The following is a 20,100-nucleotide window of genomic DNA, read 5'->3' as shown; positions in this document are numbered from 1 at the left end:
TCTATTTTTAAACTGAAAATGTGGGGCGAGGGGGAAAGTGTCACCAAGTAGTGTTGTGTTTTTTAATTTGCTTTGGGAATAGTATGATAAATGTGTCATTTTCTAAATCTGGATTATTCATGGCCTATTTTAAATCCCGAGCTGCCTCCTAACAGGCCAGTTCTCAATAGGATCCTGGGTTGACTCCCCTCCTGTCTAGTCCTGGCATGGACAGGAAATGCAACCTTATTTAAAGAGCAGCTTCCATTAATTTTTAAAGTAAGTCAGCTGTGAGAATTATCATTTTTTCAACCGAAATATCTGTACTTGAATCCTGTGCATTAGCTTGGTTGTGTCTGAGTCAGTGAAATGGATCTGTTAACATGGGGTTTAAGCACCTTATCATTGACCTGCTGTTTTTACTATAGAAACCAGGAGACCTTTCAACCCCCCTAGATTTTGTTGAAAATGCCTTTTTAAAAAGTGCCTGTCCCAAATGGGTCATACGTGCCTCACCTCCAGATCCTTGAGGTTTCCACGTTCCTGTGGAGCAGGGAAGCCCAGAAGCGCGAGCAGCCACGTGGCTGGGGCTCTGCGCTACCCCGGGTCCCGCAGCCTTTCATCCGCTGCCATCAGACTCTGCAGGTGCGCCAGCATCAAAGCGGGAGGTGCTGGGTGCTCCTGATCAGGACAGATCTGAATGCACGTTTCCCTCAGGTGCTGGTTGATGTGTTTGATGGCGAATGAAAGCCAAATAAAGGAACAAGCTCCTGTTGATTACCTTGTTTTCCGTGCTGTTCCCTGGGGTCCTTCCACGTCGAGGGAAGATTTTGTGAAGATGAGGGTATCACCTGAGTAGAAGACACCTACTTCGTCATTCTGGGGCCCACAAACTGTTGGCCACAGGCAAGGGAGAGTCAGTGCCCCTAAAGAGCCTTTTGAAGGAACGTGACCACCTGGCCACAAACTTTCTCACTGTGCCATCATGTCCTCTCTCTCTGGAGGCGGACGATAGGGCCACTGTCACTCTTTCTTCATTGCTCTGGACAGTCCCCTGCCTCTCAGTTGAGTGGCCAAGATTGGGAACCGGAAGGGACCCTAGTCATAATAACAGAGGCTTCCTCCTCTTACAGGTGGGGAAACTGAGACTGGGACTGAGAGAGATTCAGTGACTTGCCCACCATTGGCAGCTTGTCGGTGGCAGAGCCAGGAATAACTCCCAAGAGCCACTCCCGACTACAGCTTGCTGGTGAGGCAATAGGGGTGGGATGGACAGGAGGTAGAGGAGGCTTGAACTACGTGGAGTCTCAGTTCAACAAAGAAGAGTCCCCAGGGGAAGAAAGACAGCTTCCACAGCACAGCAGCCAGGGTGCCCGGGCTTATTAAGTTGCGGGGGACTTTGCAGGATCCGTGAGGATTTCACAGTCCCGCTTCTCTGGTACACGGTGCGGGCCAGGGGATTGTCTTAAAAGCTGTGGGATAAGACTGCCCTCTAGTGGGCTTGTGAAGCCATTGGTCCAGCCACGTGCTCGGTCGGCTCTTGGAGGTTCAGTGCTGCCTTCCCACGCTGCATCCGGGTAGTGATTATTCCCTCAACAGGGATTCCTTCCAGTCAAATTGTATTCTTTCTCAAGCACTCTGGCTCGTAGAGACTTTCTTGATCTCTGAACAGTAGCCATTATTTGCGCCTCTTATAGGAGGCTTGGGGTTTTATTTTGATTTTTGTTTGTTTTCCCCCCACATTAGAGGTATCTTACTTCTCTAACAAGATCCAGGAACCGAAAAGCAAGGGTTACGTCTTATGTCTTGTTCTTCCACAGCTTCTACTCTGTTATCCACTTAGCCAGACATAAAGTCAGAAGGTTCATTGGGCTAAAAAAGAATCCTTTCCCTCAAAAAAGAATCCCACCCACCAGGGTCTCCTGGGTGGCTCAGTCAGTTAAGCATCTGACCCTTGGTTTCGGCTCAGATCATGATCTCACGGTTCATGAGTTTGAGCCCCACACCAGGCTCTGCGCCGACAGCTTGGAACCTGCTTGAGAGTTTTCTCTCCCGCTCTCTTCTCTCTCTGACCCTTCCCAGCCTGCTCTCTCTGTCTCTCTCAAAATAATAATAATAACAACAATAATAATTATAAAAAAAAAGAATTCCACCACTTCACATTTGTTCCTAAAACATTCGCATCTCATCTCTCTCTGATCCTTAGTTCCCCAAGTGGTTGAATCATCTGAATCCCTCAGAAAACTTCCAGAACTCCGTTTCCTGGGCCTTACTCCAGCCCTGCTGAATCAGTCTCTGTGGTTCAAGCCAGGAAATCTGCTTTACAAACTTCCCAAGTGGTTTTTGATGTGCAGCCAGGTTTGGCAGCCAACTGCTCTAAATCCCCATTTACGATTTTTTCTCGGAGCTTTTCCCTCTGACAACATCTCCAGAGGTCTTCAGCTTATGTCAGTTATTAAGCTGACCATTTTGAGATCCCCTTGGAAATATTCCGTGTGCCAGTCTCACGGCAGCCCTGGGTGACGCGGGAACGATGCGGGACCACAAGACAAGGACCAGAGGCATTTACTTTGGTTGCCAGTGGCTCTGTGTTCATAGCAGAAGATCCTGAAACCAATACCTTCATGCTGACGGGGCAGGTTGTTGATTTGTTTTTAATGTTTGGCTGGATAGGGAGACAAAGGTTAACTCAGTACCCGGGTAGTTATTTCCACCTATTCTAACTCTGGTTCTCCTAATGCAGCCGTACAACGTAGGTGGCATTGTCCCCTCGTCCCCCCTTGTTTCTTTTACAGATGGGAAAGTTGAGGTTTCGGGAAGCTATTAGCAACTTGCCCAGAGTCACAGAAGTTGGTAACTGTCAGATTCCACGTTCGAACACAGGTCTGATTTCCCAGGCCAGCTCTGGAAAGGTCAGAGGAGCAAGAGTGCCAACCTGTTCTTTTTTCCCCTGCCAGGCCAAGCGGGCAGTGCAGCGGGGAGCCACTGCCGTCATCTTTGATGTATCAGAAAACCCAGAAGCTATTGACCAGGTAAACTCCTCGGGCCACGCAGCATTGCAGCCCCCGCCCCAGAGAGGGCTTCAGTTAGCTCGGTGTGTCACGGGGCCGTCACCCTCATCTCAGGGCTTTGCGCTTGCCCGCTGACACTAGAGACCCATGTCTAGACATCATTCAGACTCCAAGGCGAGGGTATTGAGAGGAGTGAAGAGCCAGGAGGTTGGTGGCTGTGGGGGGCATTTTCACAGACCCTTCTGGGCCTTCAGCCTGCCCACGCCATTCTGAAACGAGCATTGTTCTCAGCCTCGCCCTTCCAGAAGCTCCAAGGCTGTCCCGCTTGAGGACTTTGGGGATTTTCAAATGGTGTCTGCTGTTCTTTCCCTTCAGCCTCACTCTCTCTCCTTCTTAAAGTAAACACGCCCTTTAACCAGCATTGTCTTTCCGTCCACAGCTAAACCAGGGCTCAGAAGACCCACTCAAGAGGCCGGTGGTGTACGTGAAGGGTGCAGATGCCATCAAGCTGATGAACATCGTCAACAAGCAGAAAGTAGCTCGAGCAAGGATTCAGCACCGCCCGCCTCGAGTGAGCCCGGCACCCTCTCTACTGCTCCCTGTGCCTTTATTCCCTTTGGGCTCTTGTTCCAATCTTCTTTCTTGTCTAACATGCTGACACAGCCTAGGTGCTGCAGTTTCGATTAGGTATAAGTCCGGAGGCCAAGGAGAAATGTCAGCCCTCGCGTTCCTTTACAAAGGATGTGAAAAGACCTTCCGGAAGTAGATGATTTGTGCTAAGGTGTTTCTGGTCTCTTCCACCCGGCACTCCCTCTTGGTAGCCTCCTTTCCTTCCTTCTCTTCCCTCCAGCCCCCCTCTGAAAGGCTGAGGAGGATTGAAGGAAGGAATCCCAGCACCCAGCTTCCCTTGTCCCCCTTCCTTCCATTTGACCCAGACTACAGAAAAAGGCCAAACTTCCTTCTTCCCGGAGGATAAATTGCATTGTTGAAAAAACCCCTAACTTACTTTTTTTTTTTTTTAGTTTGTTTATTTATTTATTTATTTGGTGAGAGAGAAAAAGAGAATGCATGCGTGCATGGGGGAAGGGCAGGGAGAGAGGGAGAGGGAGAGGGAGAGGGAGAATCCCAAACAGGCTCCATGCTCAGTGTGGAACCCGACGCAGGGCTCAGTCTCACGACTTGAGATCATGACCTGAGCCGATGTCAAGAGTCAAGCGCTCAACTGACTGAGCCACCCAGGTGCCCCAAAAACCCCTAACTTATATTGGAGTCTGGAACACCTAGCTTTCAAGTGGGATTGAAGTTCACAACTTGTAGGTGGTCGACGAATAGCATTTAGGCTTCACTTGAGTGTCAAAGGGCCACTGCTGGCCAGTAACCCTTCACTGGTATCTTTTGCCCAAACCTCAGACTGAAGATTCTAGCAACCTGGGACAGGTGCCTCATATAGGGTTTGTTTCCTTATCACAAATATTGGAATATTCACATATAGGAGGGTTCTTGTACATGCACAAACTATCTAGATACCCCTGGCATTCAGTTAGTAAAACCCTATTCCTCTTAGCTAAATGCATGTCCTGGGTGAGGTGGCTTCAAGGCTTGAAGAGGCACTGTGCCCTGAGGAAAAGATAAGAACTCAAGAGTCGAGGGAATTTGCAAAAGAACTGCCTTTGCCGGCTTCTTTTTAAAGGAGAAAAGAGCACTTGGGTAAATGTGACTCATTGTAGTGGAAGCTGATATTTGCGGAAGCAGCATACAATTTTCTGAGTTGTTGTAAACCATTAATTATATGGTTAGTAATCACTGTTCCCTCAAAACATGACACTCACTCCTTTGTCCCATGAATATGATATTCGTGTTTATTTGGCTGGGCCTCTCCTGCCGGTTACAGCGAACTTCGCGCTACTCCACAGGGAGCGAAGCTTTACGATGGGAGTTCTCTCGGCTGTGAGGAGGCCTGGCCGAGACTGCTGCAGGCCTCCCCCTAGCCACACCGTGGGGGACCGCCTGGGCCTGGCGATCACCCCGTGTGTGCAGCTTAGCCCGCACACACCCTGGGTGTCTCCTGCGAACGAGGGGAAATGCACCCGAGTCAGCCCCGTCCTTATTCCGACCAGCGCTGACACGGGCCGTGTGCCGATCCCCAGGCCGAAGAGACCCGCGTGACTCATCGTGTCTTGTGTTCTGTTCCAGCAACCCACCGAGTACTTCGACATGGGGATTTTCTTGGCGTTCTTCGTCGTGGTCTCCTTGGTCTGCCTCATCCTCCTTGTCAAAATCAAGCTGAAGCAGCGGCGCAGTCAGGTAATACGTCCGAGCAGCCGGTGAGCGCAGATCCCTGCCGCCCTGTCACTCGTGAAAACGAGGGTGGGGGCCTGAGCTGTGCAGCCGGTTCCCAGGGGCCTACGAGCCATAAAGATAGAGAAAAGCAAGAGCAAAGCTTATCACCCTATGTCTTCTCTGTTCCCAAAGGGCCAGAACTATAAAGGCCGAGCCTTGGGAACGCTTCCAGCTGGGAGTTGTCTCAAGAAACGTCTAAAGGTTAATACGGAGCCCTGGAGCCTGCTCCTCAGCTGTGATCTGGGGACCAGCAGTGTCCGCATCACCGGGGAGCTTGGTAGAAATGCAGACTCTCAGGCCACACCCCAGACCTGCTGAATCTGGATCTGCATCTTCCAAGCTCTCTCTAGACGATTCTCGATAAACAAAGTAGCCATCTTTGTGCCCCAGCTAGCACATCACTGTGCTCATAGGAAGGCAGGATTCAGGGGCAAAATTTGGTGGAGAGGGTAAACGAGAATCTAGACTGTCCCACGTGTACCGTGACATCTCAGGAGAGAGACGGTGGACATTGGCAGGCAATCTGTCCAGAGGATCACCGACTTCTCACAAAGTTGGGTGGCTAGAAGTGGGTGGGTTTGGCGACCACCCACGTGCATTGTCTCATTTGCCCTCAGAACTTTCTTCAGTGTAAAGAGGAGGAACCCTGGGTATAGAGCAGGTCAGTAACTCAGGGTCTTGCAGAGTTGGCCAACCAATTGAAGCATATACCTCTGCTGATACTGCCACTTGGGTGAAGCCTGCGTTCAAGTCGTTGACCCTCAGGGGTCTGGAAAATCTGTGCCGCAGCAGTCTGAATTTTTAGTGCTTTCTCAAAAGCCTGTGCTGATCTGGTCTAATAAAGGACTAGCGTTATACCCGTCCCCATGTGTTAGATGCCATGGCCCTCGGGGCGACTACCACCGTAAATCCGTCCCAAACCCTAACACAGACCACATTCTGCTGCACAGAATTCCATGAACAGGCTGGCCGTACAGGCTCTGGAGAAGATGGAAACCAGAAAGTTCAACTCCAAGAGCAAGGGGCGCCGGGAGGGCAGCTGCGGGGCCCTGGACACGCTCAGCAGCAGCTCCACGTCCGACTGCGCCATCTGCCTGGAGAAGTACATCGACGGAGAGGTAATGGCAGAGGCAGGGCCCGTCCTGGGTGGGGATGGGGTGGACAGGTCAGTAGAGGTGCACGGGACCTGGAAGGACAGAGCCCCGTGTCCTTTTCCCACAGCCTTGTAGGGGCAGAAGGGTTTAAACGCCTAGGTCTCGAGGAGGTGGCCCGAGACAGTCTAACCGCTCTTCACCCCTGGAGGAGGGTGGTCACAACGCAGACACTCTCTTGCTAGAGGGCCCAGCTTCCACCCACATGATTTCAGAAGTTGATCGGAAATATATGCGAGGCCAGACGATGGCTGGTGTTAAGAACATTTACACGTATTGACATAATTTTATTTTTTAATTTTTTTCCTATTATTATTATTATTTTTTTGAGAGAGAGTGAGCGCACAAGAGCAGAGAAGAGGCAGAGAGAGAGAGGGAGAGAGAGAATCCCAAGCGGGCTCTGCACTGCCAGCATGGAGCCCCACACGAGGCTCCATCTCAAACTGCGAGATCGTGACCTGAGCTGAAATCAAGAGTCAGACAGTTAACCGCCTGAGCCCCCCAGGCGCCCCCTACATGTACTGACTTAATTTTAGAATTGCTCTTCTGGAAACTGAGGCATGACTTAAAGCAAACCTCTCCTGCAAAGCCCCGTGGAACACTGGGTGTTTTTACTCAGGAGACAAGAGATGTGATGGCTACCTTTTTTCTTCTAGCTTTTTATCCTGAAAATGTCAGACTTTCAGGAAAGCTGCAGGAGTCCTTCAGTGAATGGTGCATCATTCACCTCGAGTAACCCTTTGTTAACACTGTGCCGTGTTCGCCTAATCTCTCTCCAGACAGAGACACACAAACACACACATTTGGGGGGTGGGGAAGCAAACCACTTCAGAATCGGTTGCAGACATTTGATGCCCCTTTAATGAAAGCGTTCTGCTCCCAGATAGGCTATTGGATGAAAAAAAGGAGTTTTCGCAGAGGCCTTGAGATTAAGAGGGCCTTGAATGGTCTTTAGGTGCAGACTGCCTGCGTTCTAATCCTGACCCAGGGCAGGTTCTAGCTTTGTGATCTCAAGCAAGTGACTTCGTTCTCTGTACTGTGCTCAAGACGTGAGCCTGAGACGGACATGCCGTCAAGGTGATCACAAAGGTTACGTGAGAAAATGCAGGTAGAACTCTTGCCAAGGTCAGGCACAACATTAGGTATTAGCTTGAATATTATTGTGTTGAGCCGGTCAGGGAATGGAAAAACAAAGTCACATTAGCAAATTTGGTGGGTGCTTTGGCTCAGGAATTCCAGAGGTGGTTCTGCCTCAGAAAACCTCATCACCTCCTCTCCACATAGGCTGCTTTGTTAGAAACCATGTACCCTCGGGTGAGTATCCAGGGTCCAGCAAAGGAGAGGACAGGAGAGCATTGCCCTTGGTGGCTCCTCCTGTCAATTACAAGTCCTGGGCATCTTCTTTTCTACTCATACCCAGTTGGAGCACCCGGAGGGAGCCACCATCCCGGAGATGCAAAGGTCTTGGTGGGGGGTGGGGGGGAAGTGGGTAACCTAGCCCACTCTCCAGACCCCAGGCTGCAGAAGCTCTTGGCTTTGGTCTCCCCTTTTGGGCAGCATGAACATGAGTGCCTTCCTCGGGCAACGAGAAAGTTGCCTGCTTCTGTGCGCTTCCTTCCTTAACAGTGAGGACCGTGGTTGGGGCTTCTCCCTAGAACACAGACATGGGTGCTGACTCCAGGGAAATGAGTCTACCTGTAGCTAGAGATGGGGGGATGGGTGAGGAAGAAGCCTCTGGCACTGGCACAGTGAACAGGGCTCCCTGGCCCATGCTGGACTTCTCAGGAAGAAGCATTTAGCCCTCCGCCTGTGCCCTGCCTTCAGGCCGTGTGTCCTCTCTCCCTCCCCAGGAGCTGCGGGTTATCCCCTGTACTCACCGCTTTCACCGGAAGTGCGTGGACCCGTGGCTGCTGCAGCACCACACCTGCCCCCACTGTCGGCATAACATCATAGGTAATTGTCACCTGCCTCCACTGTTGCTGAAGAGTCACTGTCCCTACCAAGTGCCTAGCAAGAGTGTGACACATGCTGCAGACTGGTGAGCGAGCACTGCCTTCTGGACCTGGAAGTGTGGGGACCTTGGGTTTCAGAGTTCACCAGCCCTCCAAACCCTTAGGAGAGCCTGCCATGAAGAATTGCCCCGAGTTCCCGTTTTGGTCTCTTCACCTGAACCAGCCTCCTGACCTTGAGCAAGGCATCTGGCCTCTCCAGGCCTTAGGCCCACAATGTCTTTCCCAGAAATGACAGTGATGATGCTCCCATGGCCAGAACTGGGGGGTTGTTCCCGGGCCACAGGAGATGAATGTGAGATGGCAGGGTCACAGTGTTGCTCCTGCATCACTGTGGTATCGGATGAGGGGCACGGAATGCCGGGTGGACTCCAGGGAGCTGTTTCTCCAAGAGAGAAAGTGCCTTTCATCTTGGTACCTTTGCTGCTGTCTGCAAACCCCCATGGTGTCTTTGTTAGGCAGGACCGAGGGGAGGCGGGAGGTAGGCCCTTACCGGCGAGACCACCCTTCAAACAGAGAAGTGGGCTGGCCCCAGCCAGCGTGGCTGGGTTTGCTGATGGCCCAGAAGGGGGCATTGGCATGAGAGGGGGCGCATTGGCACATGACCGGGCCTCCTGCTTCAGCCTCTGCCCTTGTTTACCCCTCTGGCCCCATGTGCTCACCCCTGCTGACCTTGTTTCCTCACCTCTCCCCAGAACAAAAGGGAAACCCGAGCACTGTGTGTGTGGAGACCAGCAACCTTGCGCGCAGCCGGCAGCAGAGGGTGATCCTGCCGGTGCACTACCCCGGCCGCGTGCACAGGACCAATGCCATCCCGGCCTACCCTACCAGGACAAGCATGGACTCCCACGGGAACCCCGTCACGCTGCTGACTGTGGACCGGCACGGGGAGCAGAGCCTCTATTCCCCACAGACCCCCACCTACATCCGCGGCTACCCGCCCCTGCACCTGGACCACACCCTGGCCCCTCACCGCTGCGGCCTGGAGCACCGGACCTACTCACCAGCTCACCCCTTCCGCAGGCCCAAGTTCAGCGGCCGCAGCTTCTCCAAGGCAGCTTGCTTCTCCCAGTATGAGACCATGTACCAACACTACTACTTCCAGGGCCTCAGCTACCCAGAGCAGGAGGGCCAGGCTCCCCCGGGCCTCTCTCCCAGGGGCCCGACCCGCGCCTTCCCCCCGAGTGGCGGTGGCGGCGGTGGCGGCGGCCTGCTGTTCCCCACCGTGGTGCACATGGCCCCGCCCTCCCACCTGGAGAGCGGCAGCACGTCCAGCTTCAGCTGCTACCACGGCCACCGCTCAGTGTGCAGCGGCTACCTGGCCGACTGCCCGGGCAGCGACAGCAGCAGCAGCAGCAGCAGCTCCGGCCAGTGCCACTGCTCCTCCAGCGACTCCGTGGTGGACTGCACCGAGGTCAGCAACCAGGGCGTGTACGGGAGCTGCTCGACCTTCCGCAGCTCCCTCAGCAGCGACTATGACCCCTTCATCTACCGCAGCCGGAGCCCCTGTCGCACCGGCGACGTGGGGGGTTCCGGTGGCTCAGGCCGGGGGCCTGTCGTGTGCCTTGAGGGCTCCCCGCCTCCAGAGGAGCTCCCGGCAGCCCACGGTCAAGGTGCGGGGCGGGGAGAGCCTTGGCCCGGCCCTGCCTCTCCCTCGGGGGACCAGCTGTCCACCTGTAGCCTGGAGATGAACTACAGCAGCAACTCCTCCCTGGAGCACAGGGGGCCCGCCAGCTCTACCTCAGAAGTGGGGCTCGAGCCTTCTCCCGGGGCTGCCCCGGATCTCAGGAGGACCTGGAAGGGGGGCCGCGAGGGGCTGTCGTGTGCCTGCTGCTGCGAGCCCCAGCCCGCCACGCTGGAGCCCAGTGCAGGAGTGGCCGGGGGCAGCACGCTGTTCCTGGGTCTCCCGCCCTGTGAGGCCTGTGGCCCCACGGGTGGGGAGTCACAGCCGGGAAGCTCCCAGGGCCTGTACGGTCTTCACCCAGACCATTTGGCCAGGACAGATGGGGTGAAATATGAGGGCCTGCCCTGCTGCTTCTATGAAGAGAAGCAGGTGGCCCATGGTGGCGGAGGGGGCAGCGGCTGCTACACTGAGGACTGCTCCGTGAGCGTGCAGTACACGCTAGCCCAGGAGGCCCCGCCCAGCTGCCACCCAGGGGCCCGGGACCTGAGCCAGCGCATCCCCATCATTCCGGAGGATGTGGACTGTGACTTAGGCCTGACCTCAGACTGCCAAGGGACCCGTGGCCTCAGCCCCTGGGGTGGGACCCTGGGCCCGGATGCCCTGCGGCCCCACAGAAGCCTGGGAGCAGCCCAGGAAGAAGAGCCGGTTCTCTGCTGCCAGGCCAGGGCACCGCTCTCGCCTGGCTGCCCTCTGGAGGGTGCAGAGGCCACCAGGGCCAGCTTCCCCGGTACCCCCCAGGACACTCAGGAGTCCAGCGCCACAGCCACTGAGGCTGCAGGTGAGAATAGGAGAGGACAGGAGGCCAGAGTCGGGGTCCTCTTTCTCCAGGTTGTTTTCTAAGCGACTTCCTTCGTGCCCTTGACCTTAAAAACACCATCTGCACCTGATGACTTCCAGGTGTTATTTCCACCCCAACCCTTGCTCTGCGTTCCAGACCCATTAGGCCTTCTTCCCTAACCCTCACAAGCATCCCACCCTGTCATGTCCACTGCAGCGCTCCCAAATGCCTCCCTCTGCATGCCCTGCCCCACTTCTCCCCTGCTCCCCACCCAGTGCTCAGGCTGAAAGCCTGGCACTGTCCCTGAGCCCACCCCACCGTCCACACTCCAGTGTCCTGGGCTTCTTAGCCTGTCTGCAAGGACCACGTGGGCTTGTGTTTTGCCTCTGTCCAGAAAATCAAATTCCCAGAAAAATGCAGAATCCAAGTCCAGAATTTTCATTCAACTCAGCAGACCTCATCAAATTGCTCTAGAGTACCCAAACGTCTTGTGTCCCTAATAAACAGTCTGGCACCTTTGAGTAATACTGCAACACAACAGGACAGGTTCCACTTCCAAAGTGTATCCCTAATCTCTTCTGCAGCCCGCACCTGCCATCTCAGGCAGGCCCGTTTCCTCTCCCCACGGTCAAGGCAGTGGCCTCCTGACTGGTCTCCTGCTGGTCTTGCCTTCTGTTCTGCATGGGAACCACAGTGGTCTTTTTTAAAATATATGTCTTTACACCGGAAAACCCTTCAGTACCTCGCCACTACCTTTAAATTAAAAAAATGTGAACTCCTCACCCCATTCTGTCTGATCTGCCCCCTGCCCACCCCTCTGACCACCTCCTGCTTCACTCACCACCTGGCTACTCAAGCCTTCTGTGGCCTCTGTCTATTGCCCCAGCCAGCCAAGTTCATCCCAGCCTCCAAACTTGTCTGCTGCTTCTCCAGATCTCAGCTGGAATCACATCCTCAGCCTCCTCCAAGGTCACTCTCACACCCTCTGCTCACTTCCCAGGCCATCACAGTCTGAGGTCACTTGGTTCTGAGGTCTGTAAGCTTCCAGGAGGGGGTCTTCTCCACTCTTCCCGGTGCCTGCAACAGTGCCGAATGTGGTGTTTTCATGCTACCTAACGACTTCCAGAAGTCTCTGCACCTCCAGATGAGGGAGACTGACTGTCTAGGAGGCACCTGTGCCCCCAACAGCATGAGGAGCTCTCAGCAAAGGAGCTCTGTTTCGGCCCTTTGCTGTATAACACGGCCTGTCTGGTGTTGGGAGCTGTCCCTTCCTGAGAACCTGTCACACGCTGGCACGGGCACCCAAGTCCCTTGCCTGGTCCCTGTGTGTTGTGCCCAGGGCCTCCAGTGCCTGTTCTGTCCTCTGATGATTTTTCTCTATCTCTCCCAGGACAGAGATCTCGCCCAGCAGACGGCGGCACGGGAGCCTGAGCTCAGAAGGAATTCTGGAAATGGGGACTATATGGAGACTCCAAGCTCTGACTTCCTTCAGGAAAGAAAAAAAAAGAAAAAAAAAAGATTTTTTTTAGCTTTGACAAACACACAAAAGTGGTAATAAAGAGAGCCCTCCTTCTCAACCCAAAATGTGAGCCACCTGTGGCAAACCGCCCCCATCCCCACCCCCCATTAACAAACCAACAGACAAAATTCTCTTGAGTCTTTTGCCTCTTTTGATAACATGGTATTCTGTTTTGTAAAGTGTGTGTGCTTGGGGTTCTGAGGTGTGTGGGATTGAGTTCTCTGCTTTGTTTTTTTTTAAGATATTATATGTAAATGTAAAGTTATTTAAATATATATTTTAAAGAACCCTAACCACCAACTTTTGCTGAAAAAAAAAAAAAAATCACTGCTGCATTAATTGAACCACATCATGTGTAGATACTGTTGTCTCCCCGGAGGGGGCTCAGGCCTTTGAAAAGCTCAGGGCTACACCTGCCTTAGAAAATGAACCAGAAACTTGAAGTAAAGCTAGTTGATATGGGTACAGACTCTGAGGAACAATGCAATGCTGCCTCTTTCTTTCTTGTGGCAAATCCCAACGTGCAAAGTTTCGGGTCTTCTCAGAAGCCATGCCTCTCCAGCCCACACCTTTAGGCAGCTGATGGAAACAGCTAGGAACAGGGCGGAAGGTCTGCAGCACTGAGGAGCTGGGACAAGCCATTGCTACACAAAGCCCCAGGGTGACAGGGACAATTCAGCCCAGTGTCCTCTAAGTCTGTCCCTTTGGGTCAGCATCTTAGGTAAAAGGACAGAGTTCACAGTCCTGAACTTGGGCTTCCTGCTACTGGCTGCAGAAATGGTTCGAAGGGGTGTGTGGGGACAAACACCCGGGAGGAATGTAGTTTTGCGGCCTTGGTGTCTAGGGAGCAGAGAGTGTCCCGGAGAAGGGACAGAGGGCGCTGGAGCGTGCCTGCGGGGGGTGCACAGCCAGCATCCTTGGGCTGCCTTCCTGGGGATCCCACGGGGTCAGCACCGAGCTCCGTTTGAATGATACGTTTCCCATCCCATTTCCCTCTGGAAGCTCGCTTCAGGGTCTTTCAGCCCATTGCCTCACGGCTGAAATTGCTCATCTCACCTGCAAATGTCTACTATCCTTTCTACCTAATGCACTATTATGTATTGATTCTCCAGGAGACAGAGAAAGAGACTATCAGATAGTTTAGACCCAAAGGGTAGGCCTTTGTATCTTTTTCCAGCCTTTTGCTGTTCTTGTTTTTAAGAGGAAGGGAGAGTTTTAAAACCCAAACCATTTTTTTTTTTTAAGATGTTTCCACTTTTAAAAGGGAGAATCTATTTAAAGCTATTTCAGATCAGGGATTGTCATCCTTTTTGTCCAATCAATGTACTTCCTGTTCTTAAGAAAGTTTTTTTTAGAAGAAACTAATCACATTAGCCCTTGTGTTCACTAACTCCTCTGGTCACTTTGATTCATTTGTCATCTGAAATGCTCATTTGCGGAGTAGGAACCTCACAGCCTAGCCACCCCCCCCCCCCCCCCCCCCGCCCTCCTAGTGGGGAAATAGAGACCACCCTGGGTTGCCATCATCGGTAATGTAAGGCTCAGGGGAAGTCAGCCCAAAGTCCAGATGAGAATGTTTTGACTGAGAGTCTCACTGTATCCCAAGCCTTTTTGCTTTTCTTTTTCTTTTTTTTTTTTTTTTTTAACCCAGCCTGTGATGAGGACATTTACCTACTTGTAGCCAGATTTTGACAGAAATTCCAACATCAACTGATGGAGCCATTTGCCATTTAGGAACTCACCATGGTGAGATGTGTCCTCCAGTCCCTGAGGTACAGTCCCTTGGGGGCTGCTCCCCCCCACCCCGGGCTGATGCCCAGCACACCTGTTGGCGAGGGTGTGGGAAGCGCCTAAGCTGTTGACATGTGATCCGGGCCGCCTTTATTTCTCCGGCCAGGAGTAGCAGCTGCTGGGGACAACAGCTTGCATTACGTGGTTTTCAGGGGAAGGATGGGGGGCATGGCTTCTAACATGGGTTGCAAAAACCAGCTTCTCATTGTTGAGATTTTCTTGTTGTTGTTTGTGGTTTTGTTTTTTGTTTTGTTTTTAATGCCTTTGAGTGCATACTCTTTGAAACCGTAGCCCCAAAGTGGCTTTCTTTAGCCCTGCTTGGAAAACTACTCCTCAACAGCCTTAAGCAATAAATAGATGAGTAGATAATGTGGCTTCAACAGGGCTTATTAACATAAATGTGTCTGATTTTCATTTGAAAGAGCAATAATAATTACAGATGGCAAAAAGAAACATTTAATTGCTATAGTTTACAGGGTGGTAGAAACAGGAAAATGAAATGTTAAAACTTTAAGTATCAGCCATTGTCTTAAATTTGTGTTGGCCCACCAGACAAGGAGGTCACCAGAATGTAGTGGTAACCCAAGTATATTGCCTAGGCATTCAAATGGAAAGTAATGTCTTCTTCGAAGTTATAAGACTCCAATAATAATGACAAGTACCTTTGTCGGTGGCCTCTCAGTGGTGTGCTGGGGTCATATAGCCTTGGAAACTGGGAGCATCACATTTTCCATTGAGAACCGCCCCCCTCCCCCCCCAAGCCGAAGTCCCCTGGCCCAGCCCTGGGTATGGGACAGACAGACATGTAAACTGAAGAGTGTTGGAACCAGTTAAAAATGGTCTTCTGATCAACAAGGTACCTCTTTGTGATAGGACACAGCCTCAATATGCTGGCTCTGACTCGGTCTCTCCCGCCTCTGTTGAACCCAAGCCATTTTATAAAGCCCAATCTGCTGTCCCACCGCTCAGACCCTCCTCCCTTACGTGCTGCTAGTTTCTACTCAAAGCTCATGCATGACTAATGCTTTTTAAATGAGGTCTAAAAAATAATTACTAATCAAGAGTATTATTTTTTAAACAGACCTTTTTCTATTCTTTATATAAACTCTATTGTGTTGGTCTAACAAGACACTATTTTTAAAAAAAAATTTTTTTTTACCTTCTCCCATAGCACTTAAAAGATATTTTGTAAAGACTTTGCTGTAAAGATTTTGTAATGAAATGGTCTAAGGGCTCCTTCTCCAACATTACCATTTTTTAAAATGTTTTAAAGGCTAGAAAACAACTTATGTATATTCTGTATATGTATAGCAGCACATTTCATTTATGGAAATATGTTCTCAGAATATTTATTTACTAATATATTTATCTTAAGCCATGTCTTATGTGGAGAGTGTGACATTGTTGGCATAATCATTGAAAATGACTAACATGAGGCCCTGTAAATACATGATAATTGCACACAGATTTTACATATTTGCCGACCAAAAATGATTTAAAACAAGTTGTAGTCTTCTATGGTTTTGTAACAAATTGTACAAATGACTGTAAAAAAAAAAATACAATTTTATCAAGTACGTGTTACATGTTGTCATTGCTCTATTGGGTAAAGGCCTACAGATTCCACCAAGAAGAAGTTTACATGAAGCAGGGCCTTTAACTTCAACTTGTTCACGTGAGCACCTGTGTGATTTCCTGTCCTGTTACCATAGAGTTCAGGTTGTTGGGCACTGGGGTGATGGTGTCATGAGAGAGCATCTGATAGAGAGGGTGTGGGATTATGTCCTTGAGGTAATGGTAGTTTTTCTGCTCAACGCTATGTGGAGGGGTGAGGGGAACAGTAGTCCCCTTTTTAAAATAAGGAACATGGGCTGGATATAAACTGTTGACTTCCTCTGCCTGGCCTTTTCTTACCTGGAAGACCGAGAGACGAGAGACCCCTCAAACCCCTATTAAGGAAAGGGGGCTTGTAGGGAAGAGATGGCAAGCATTTAGCCGTCGAGATGACCTCATCATGAGAGTGGAGAGGGGCTGTCAGTATGAAATGAATCTCGTACCCATTTGTCTTGTGTCCCAGGGAGGGAGTTACTAATTTGTAAAGCACTCTGAGATTATGTGGAAGGTGCAAAGTGGTGTTTATTTTTCAGACATCTAGCAGAGAATATCCTAAGCCCGTGAGCTCCAGTTCTATTTCTCTCTCTTTAACTTGGGCCATTTCTTGGGCACAGGCTCCTCATGGACCTCCAGCTGCCTCCTGCCAGGCACTGGGTCCTGAGCACCTCCAGGACTGGCGGCCTGGCTGTACAGAGCCTCCCAGAGCTTTTGTTTGATGGCCTTGCCCAGCTCCAAGCTGTACCTCTTGGGGGTCCCTGAAGGATTCCATAGCATCGGCTCAACCACAGAGTGGTACAGAGCCCTGTAACCCTCTGTGGAGAGGCCGTGGATGGTCAGCTTGTCCTCGGACAACTGCTGTCTCTGTCTGGTTTCAGGAAACAACGCTCGGCCCTTCCAGGCCGCTGTCCCAATGTTCCGGGGTAATGCTTGGGTGGCAGCCACATGTTCGGCATATCTCTTCTCAAGATCTTGGCGGACTGTTACTTTTTTCTCCTTTGAACTTTCTTTACTCTAGCCAGGAAGAAAGCAGAGAAGTCAAAGCTAAAACTTGAGAAGGGAGCTCAGAATAATTATCTGGGATTTGTGTCCCAGAGTCTTGGTTACAGCCACAACCAACATTTGTCTAGCGTGTTCTAGTTTACTGAATTCCTTCATGTATGCCACTGCGTGCGTTCCCCCATAACCCTGTAAGGTCAGCAGGGGACGGTTTGACAGGCAAGGAAATCGGAATTGGTTTGCCCAAGGCCACACAGTTAGAAGGTTAATAACCATCCTGTCATCTATTGAATGCCATGCAGGATGTTAAGCATTTACCCTTTGCACTCTATTAGCTTAATCGTGAAACCCTGTGGGGGAAGGGCCATTATTCCCCATTTTATAGATGAAGAAGACAGAGGCAGAGAGAGGCTAAGCCCACGGTTCTCCTCAATTATAGTTAGAGCTGGAATCTGAAGCCAGACAGCTTAGCTCCAGGGTGCAGTCTGAGCTCTGCTGGCCCCATGGAGTGATGGACCTCTTGGGAGGCCAGGTTCTCCAGGTGGAAGTTCACAGCAAGATCTGCAGCTCACCTCTTGGTGTTCGGGGTGTGTGCGTAAGGGCGCTACCCGTATCCGGGCTTTTCCCACCCTTGTTTTCCCTTTGCATCAAGATCCTTCTGCCCGTGCTTATGAAAGCCGCTTCATCCTCCCATAGAACCAGGCAGGGTGTAAACAGCATGAGCCCAGATCTGGTACTCTCTCCACTATAGCATGCTGCTGCCCACATCCCCACCCTCCACCACCGCCCCCCACAGCCCTGTCTTTAACTTTAGGATTTTCCTTCACTCTATATAAATCACTTAAGCATTAAATGTTCCCTAGCTTACGTTTCCCTGTCCCCACTCCGTCCCATTTCCTCCACCACAGCCACCATGTACCTTGTTGATGCCTCCTGCAGACCTCCTGAGCCTCGGTGAGCCTGAGTGCTGCCCCACTGGCCGTTTGCCCTTGGAACTGATGGAGTTTCTTATCCCGCACCGATGCATGGCTTTTGTTGCTGAATTGTCCTTGGGTTTTAATCCCTTCGAGGGCTTTTCTTCAAACTTGCGTGGTCCTGGGTAACACTTATTCTTAAGTTGTCGCCTGAGCACCAGCTTAATCAGGGAGAAAGAACTGGCAATTAACGGATTCTTTACAACTTCCCAAGAAGAGGTGCTACCTGGTGCTGGGGTCCTGATGTTCTGCTTTGCACACATTCTGGCCGTCCAGATGTTGGTGAGAGCCGGTGAGTCCACATAGCAGTCCTGAAGCCTGGTGTTCAGTAGGATGGACTGACGGAGCCCATAGGTGGGGATGCTGGAGTCTCGTCTCACGTAGATTGGATGCTAGAATTACAAAGGGAGAAAAAGGAATTAAAAAAAGACCAGTTCCCAAGCAGAGACTAGAAGGTCCACTTTGGCAAAGTATTAACATCTTTTTACACATCATTCCTTCTACACAGCTCTTAGAAATCTTTCTATCCATCTGGTCTCCTGCTCACCAAAGCTTTTTGTAGCAAGTACAGAAACAAGGTCACGATGATATTCAGGCTGTCAGAGAACATAGCAATGCTTGTTCCGGAAGCTGGAAGTGGAGGTTTGGGAAGCACTTACAAGGAATCAGAGACAATTCCTGTCTACTGGAAAGCTTAGGGAACCGTGGCGGGAAAGGAATGGAAATGAGATCACTCAACACTCCTCTAGGAACTGCAGTCACCCCTCCACCATGCCGCAACACAGAAAGAACAGCAGGTAAAGTTCTGCCAAACCCTAAATATAATTCTTAACCAGACCGCCATGGGCCAAGAAAGGCTGCTCAAGAAATACTGGGTTCCATAAAGGCAAAAGCACAAGGTAAATGATGCTGACCTCCATTTCCTGGGACCAGCCAAGAACAAGAGAACAATTTGGATAGATTAGAAGCACACATTTAAAGAGACCTGGCCTTCTAAGAAACGTCATCGGTAAAAAAAATAAAATCACCTTACCATTGTTTCGGTTGCCTTAAATTTTATTTTATCTAGCTTAGTAGGGGGAAGAAATATTTATTTCCTTTTCCCTTTTTCTCTTTTGCTTTTTTTGGTGGTTGTTTTGCTTTGTTTTGTTTTAATATTTCTAGTCACCTGTCTTTCTCTGCCTCAGTCATATATGAGCAATTTGCAGTTTGTTTGGATTTTGGCTCACACGCAGGCAGTTTTGAACCATTGTCCCTAGTATTTGTGATGTCACTTTGGTTTGTGATGTGGATCTGGGTGGGTGTTACATCATCAGATTTTATAGTTAAATTAGGCTGGAAGAAGTTCTATTTTGTTGTGCTTGTAGCCTCAGGAACTTGTGAAGCTCTCATTCCGCCCCCCCCCCCCCAAAAGGGCTTGGGTGAATTAGTAAGATCCTAACGTTCTTAAGAAGCATGGTTTGCACGCAACTTAGTCAAATACACAGACCACATTTGTGGATCCAGGTAGGGAGATAGATCCTTACATGTGCAAAAGTGGCCTTCTTCATGCACATAAAGAAGGTACTGTTACATTCTCCAAAGAGCTGCCAAGGTTAGGGACCAGAAATGAAAGAACACGTTCCTGCAACCCTGGGCACCTCTCCCTACATTTCTCTCCCGGGAGACTACACGGTTTCTGGAATGTGGTTTTATTTTACATCCCATGGCAAATTCAGTAATTAGAGCTGTTAGCGGTGTCAAGGGCTTGAAACAGGAACAAAGACACCTCTTCCTGGTAACTGTTGGGCAATGCCTCGCTCCTTATCAGGTGCTCGTCCTGCTGGTGATTTTGAGTTTTTATACACCAAATGCCAAAGGAGGCTCCCTCCTGAGGGGGAGGAGAGAAATGATGGAAAAACAGAGTATGCGTCTGGCAGGAGCTCCTGGAATCGCATGTGTTGCCCGTTTCATTTTTCTGAGTGTTGTCCCTGGAGTGAATCAAAGTCTGCAGGCAGACCGCACTGCAGGCCGCGGTGGAACCACCTCCAGGCCAAAGGCATCTGGACCCACAGACGCTTGGGAGGACAATGGGGCCCATTCAGTGGTGAGCCCTGGCCTCACCTCCCGAGAGGTGGGTCAGTTTTAGAGCAGGGTGTTGGCAAGGGTTTGTCTTTGGGAAGCGTTTGTGAATGGCTGGAGACTGGGCAGGCAAGCATCCTTTCAAAGCCGGTGAATCCCGGCTCTTGGGCTACTGTCTGCCATTGCTCTGCAT

The 20,100-nt window shown here is 51.0% G+C and overlaps 2 protein-coding genes across 6 annotated transcripts in view; one reads left to right on the top strand and one right to left on the bottom strand.

The window, feature by feature from the left end:
* The window catches only part of ZNRF3 (zinc and ring finger 3), a 152,719-nt gene extending 140,183 nt beyond the window's left edge, over positions 1-12,536 (top strand). For all 4 annotated transcript variants that reach the window (XM_042963071.1, XM_042963072.1, XM_042963074.1 and 1 more), the window contains 7 exons: positions 2,937-3,011; positions 3,430-3,561; positions 5,184-5,294; positions 6,281-6,448; positions 8,332-8,434; positions 9,186-10,952; positions 12,343-12,536. In XM_042963071.1, the coding sequence (XP_042819005.1) occupies positions 2,937-3,011; positions 3,430-3,561; positions 5,184-5,294; positions 6,281-6,448; positions 8,332-8,434; positions 9,186-10,952; positions 12,343-12,383 (2,397 nt within the window). In that variant the 3' untranslated portion in view covers positions 12,384-12,536. The remainder of the gene's footprint in view (positions 1-2,936; positions 3,012-3,429; positions 3,562-5,183; positions 5,295-6,280; positions 6,449-8,331; positions 8,435-9,185; positions 10,953-12,342) is intronic.
* Positions 12,537-16,390: 3,854 nt separating this feature from the next.
* On the bottom strand, positions 16,391-19,087 carry CD3H22orf31 (chromosome D3 C22orf31 homolog). 2 transcript variants are annotated; one of them, XM_042962522.1, is made up of 3 exons: positions 19,015-19,087; positions 17,792-18,238; positions 16,391-16,887 (listed from the first exon to the last, which is right to left on the bottom strand). In XM_042962522.1, the coding sequence occupies exons 2-3, from the start codon at positions 18,107-18,109 to the stop codon at positions 16,450-16,452; spliced, it is 756 nt and encodes a 251-aa protein (XP_042818456.1). In that variant the 5' UTR covers positions 18,110-18,238; positions 19,015-19,087; the 3' UTR covers positions 16,391-16,449. The 2 variants fall into 2 exon arrangements, with proteins under 2 accessions (XP_042818456.1, XP_042818454.1); XM_042962520.1 differs by lacking the exon at positions 19,015-19,087 and adding an exon at positions 18,880-18,914.
* Between the last annotated feature and the right edge of the window lie 1,013 nt (positions 19,088-20,100).

Source organism: Panthera tigris, chromosome D3 (genome assembly GCF_018350195.1).
Source record: "Panthera tigris isolate Pti1 chromosome D3, P.tigris_Pti1_mat1.1, whole genome shotgun sequence".
Classification (NCBI taxonomy): domain Eukaryota; kingdom Metazoa; phylum Chordata; class Mammalia; order Carnivora; family Felidae; genus Panthera; species Panthera tigris.
The sequence above is the reverse complement of the archived record's forward strand: the minus strand, read 5'-3'. Positions and strand labels throughout refer to the sequence as shown.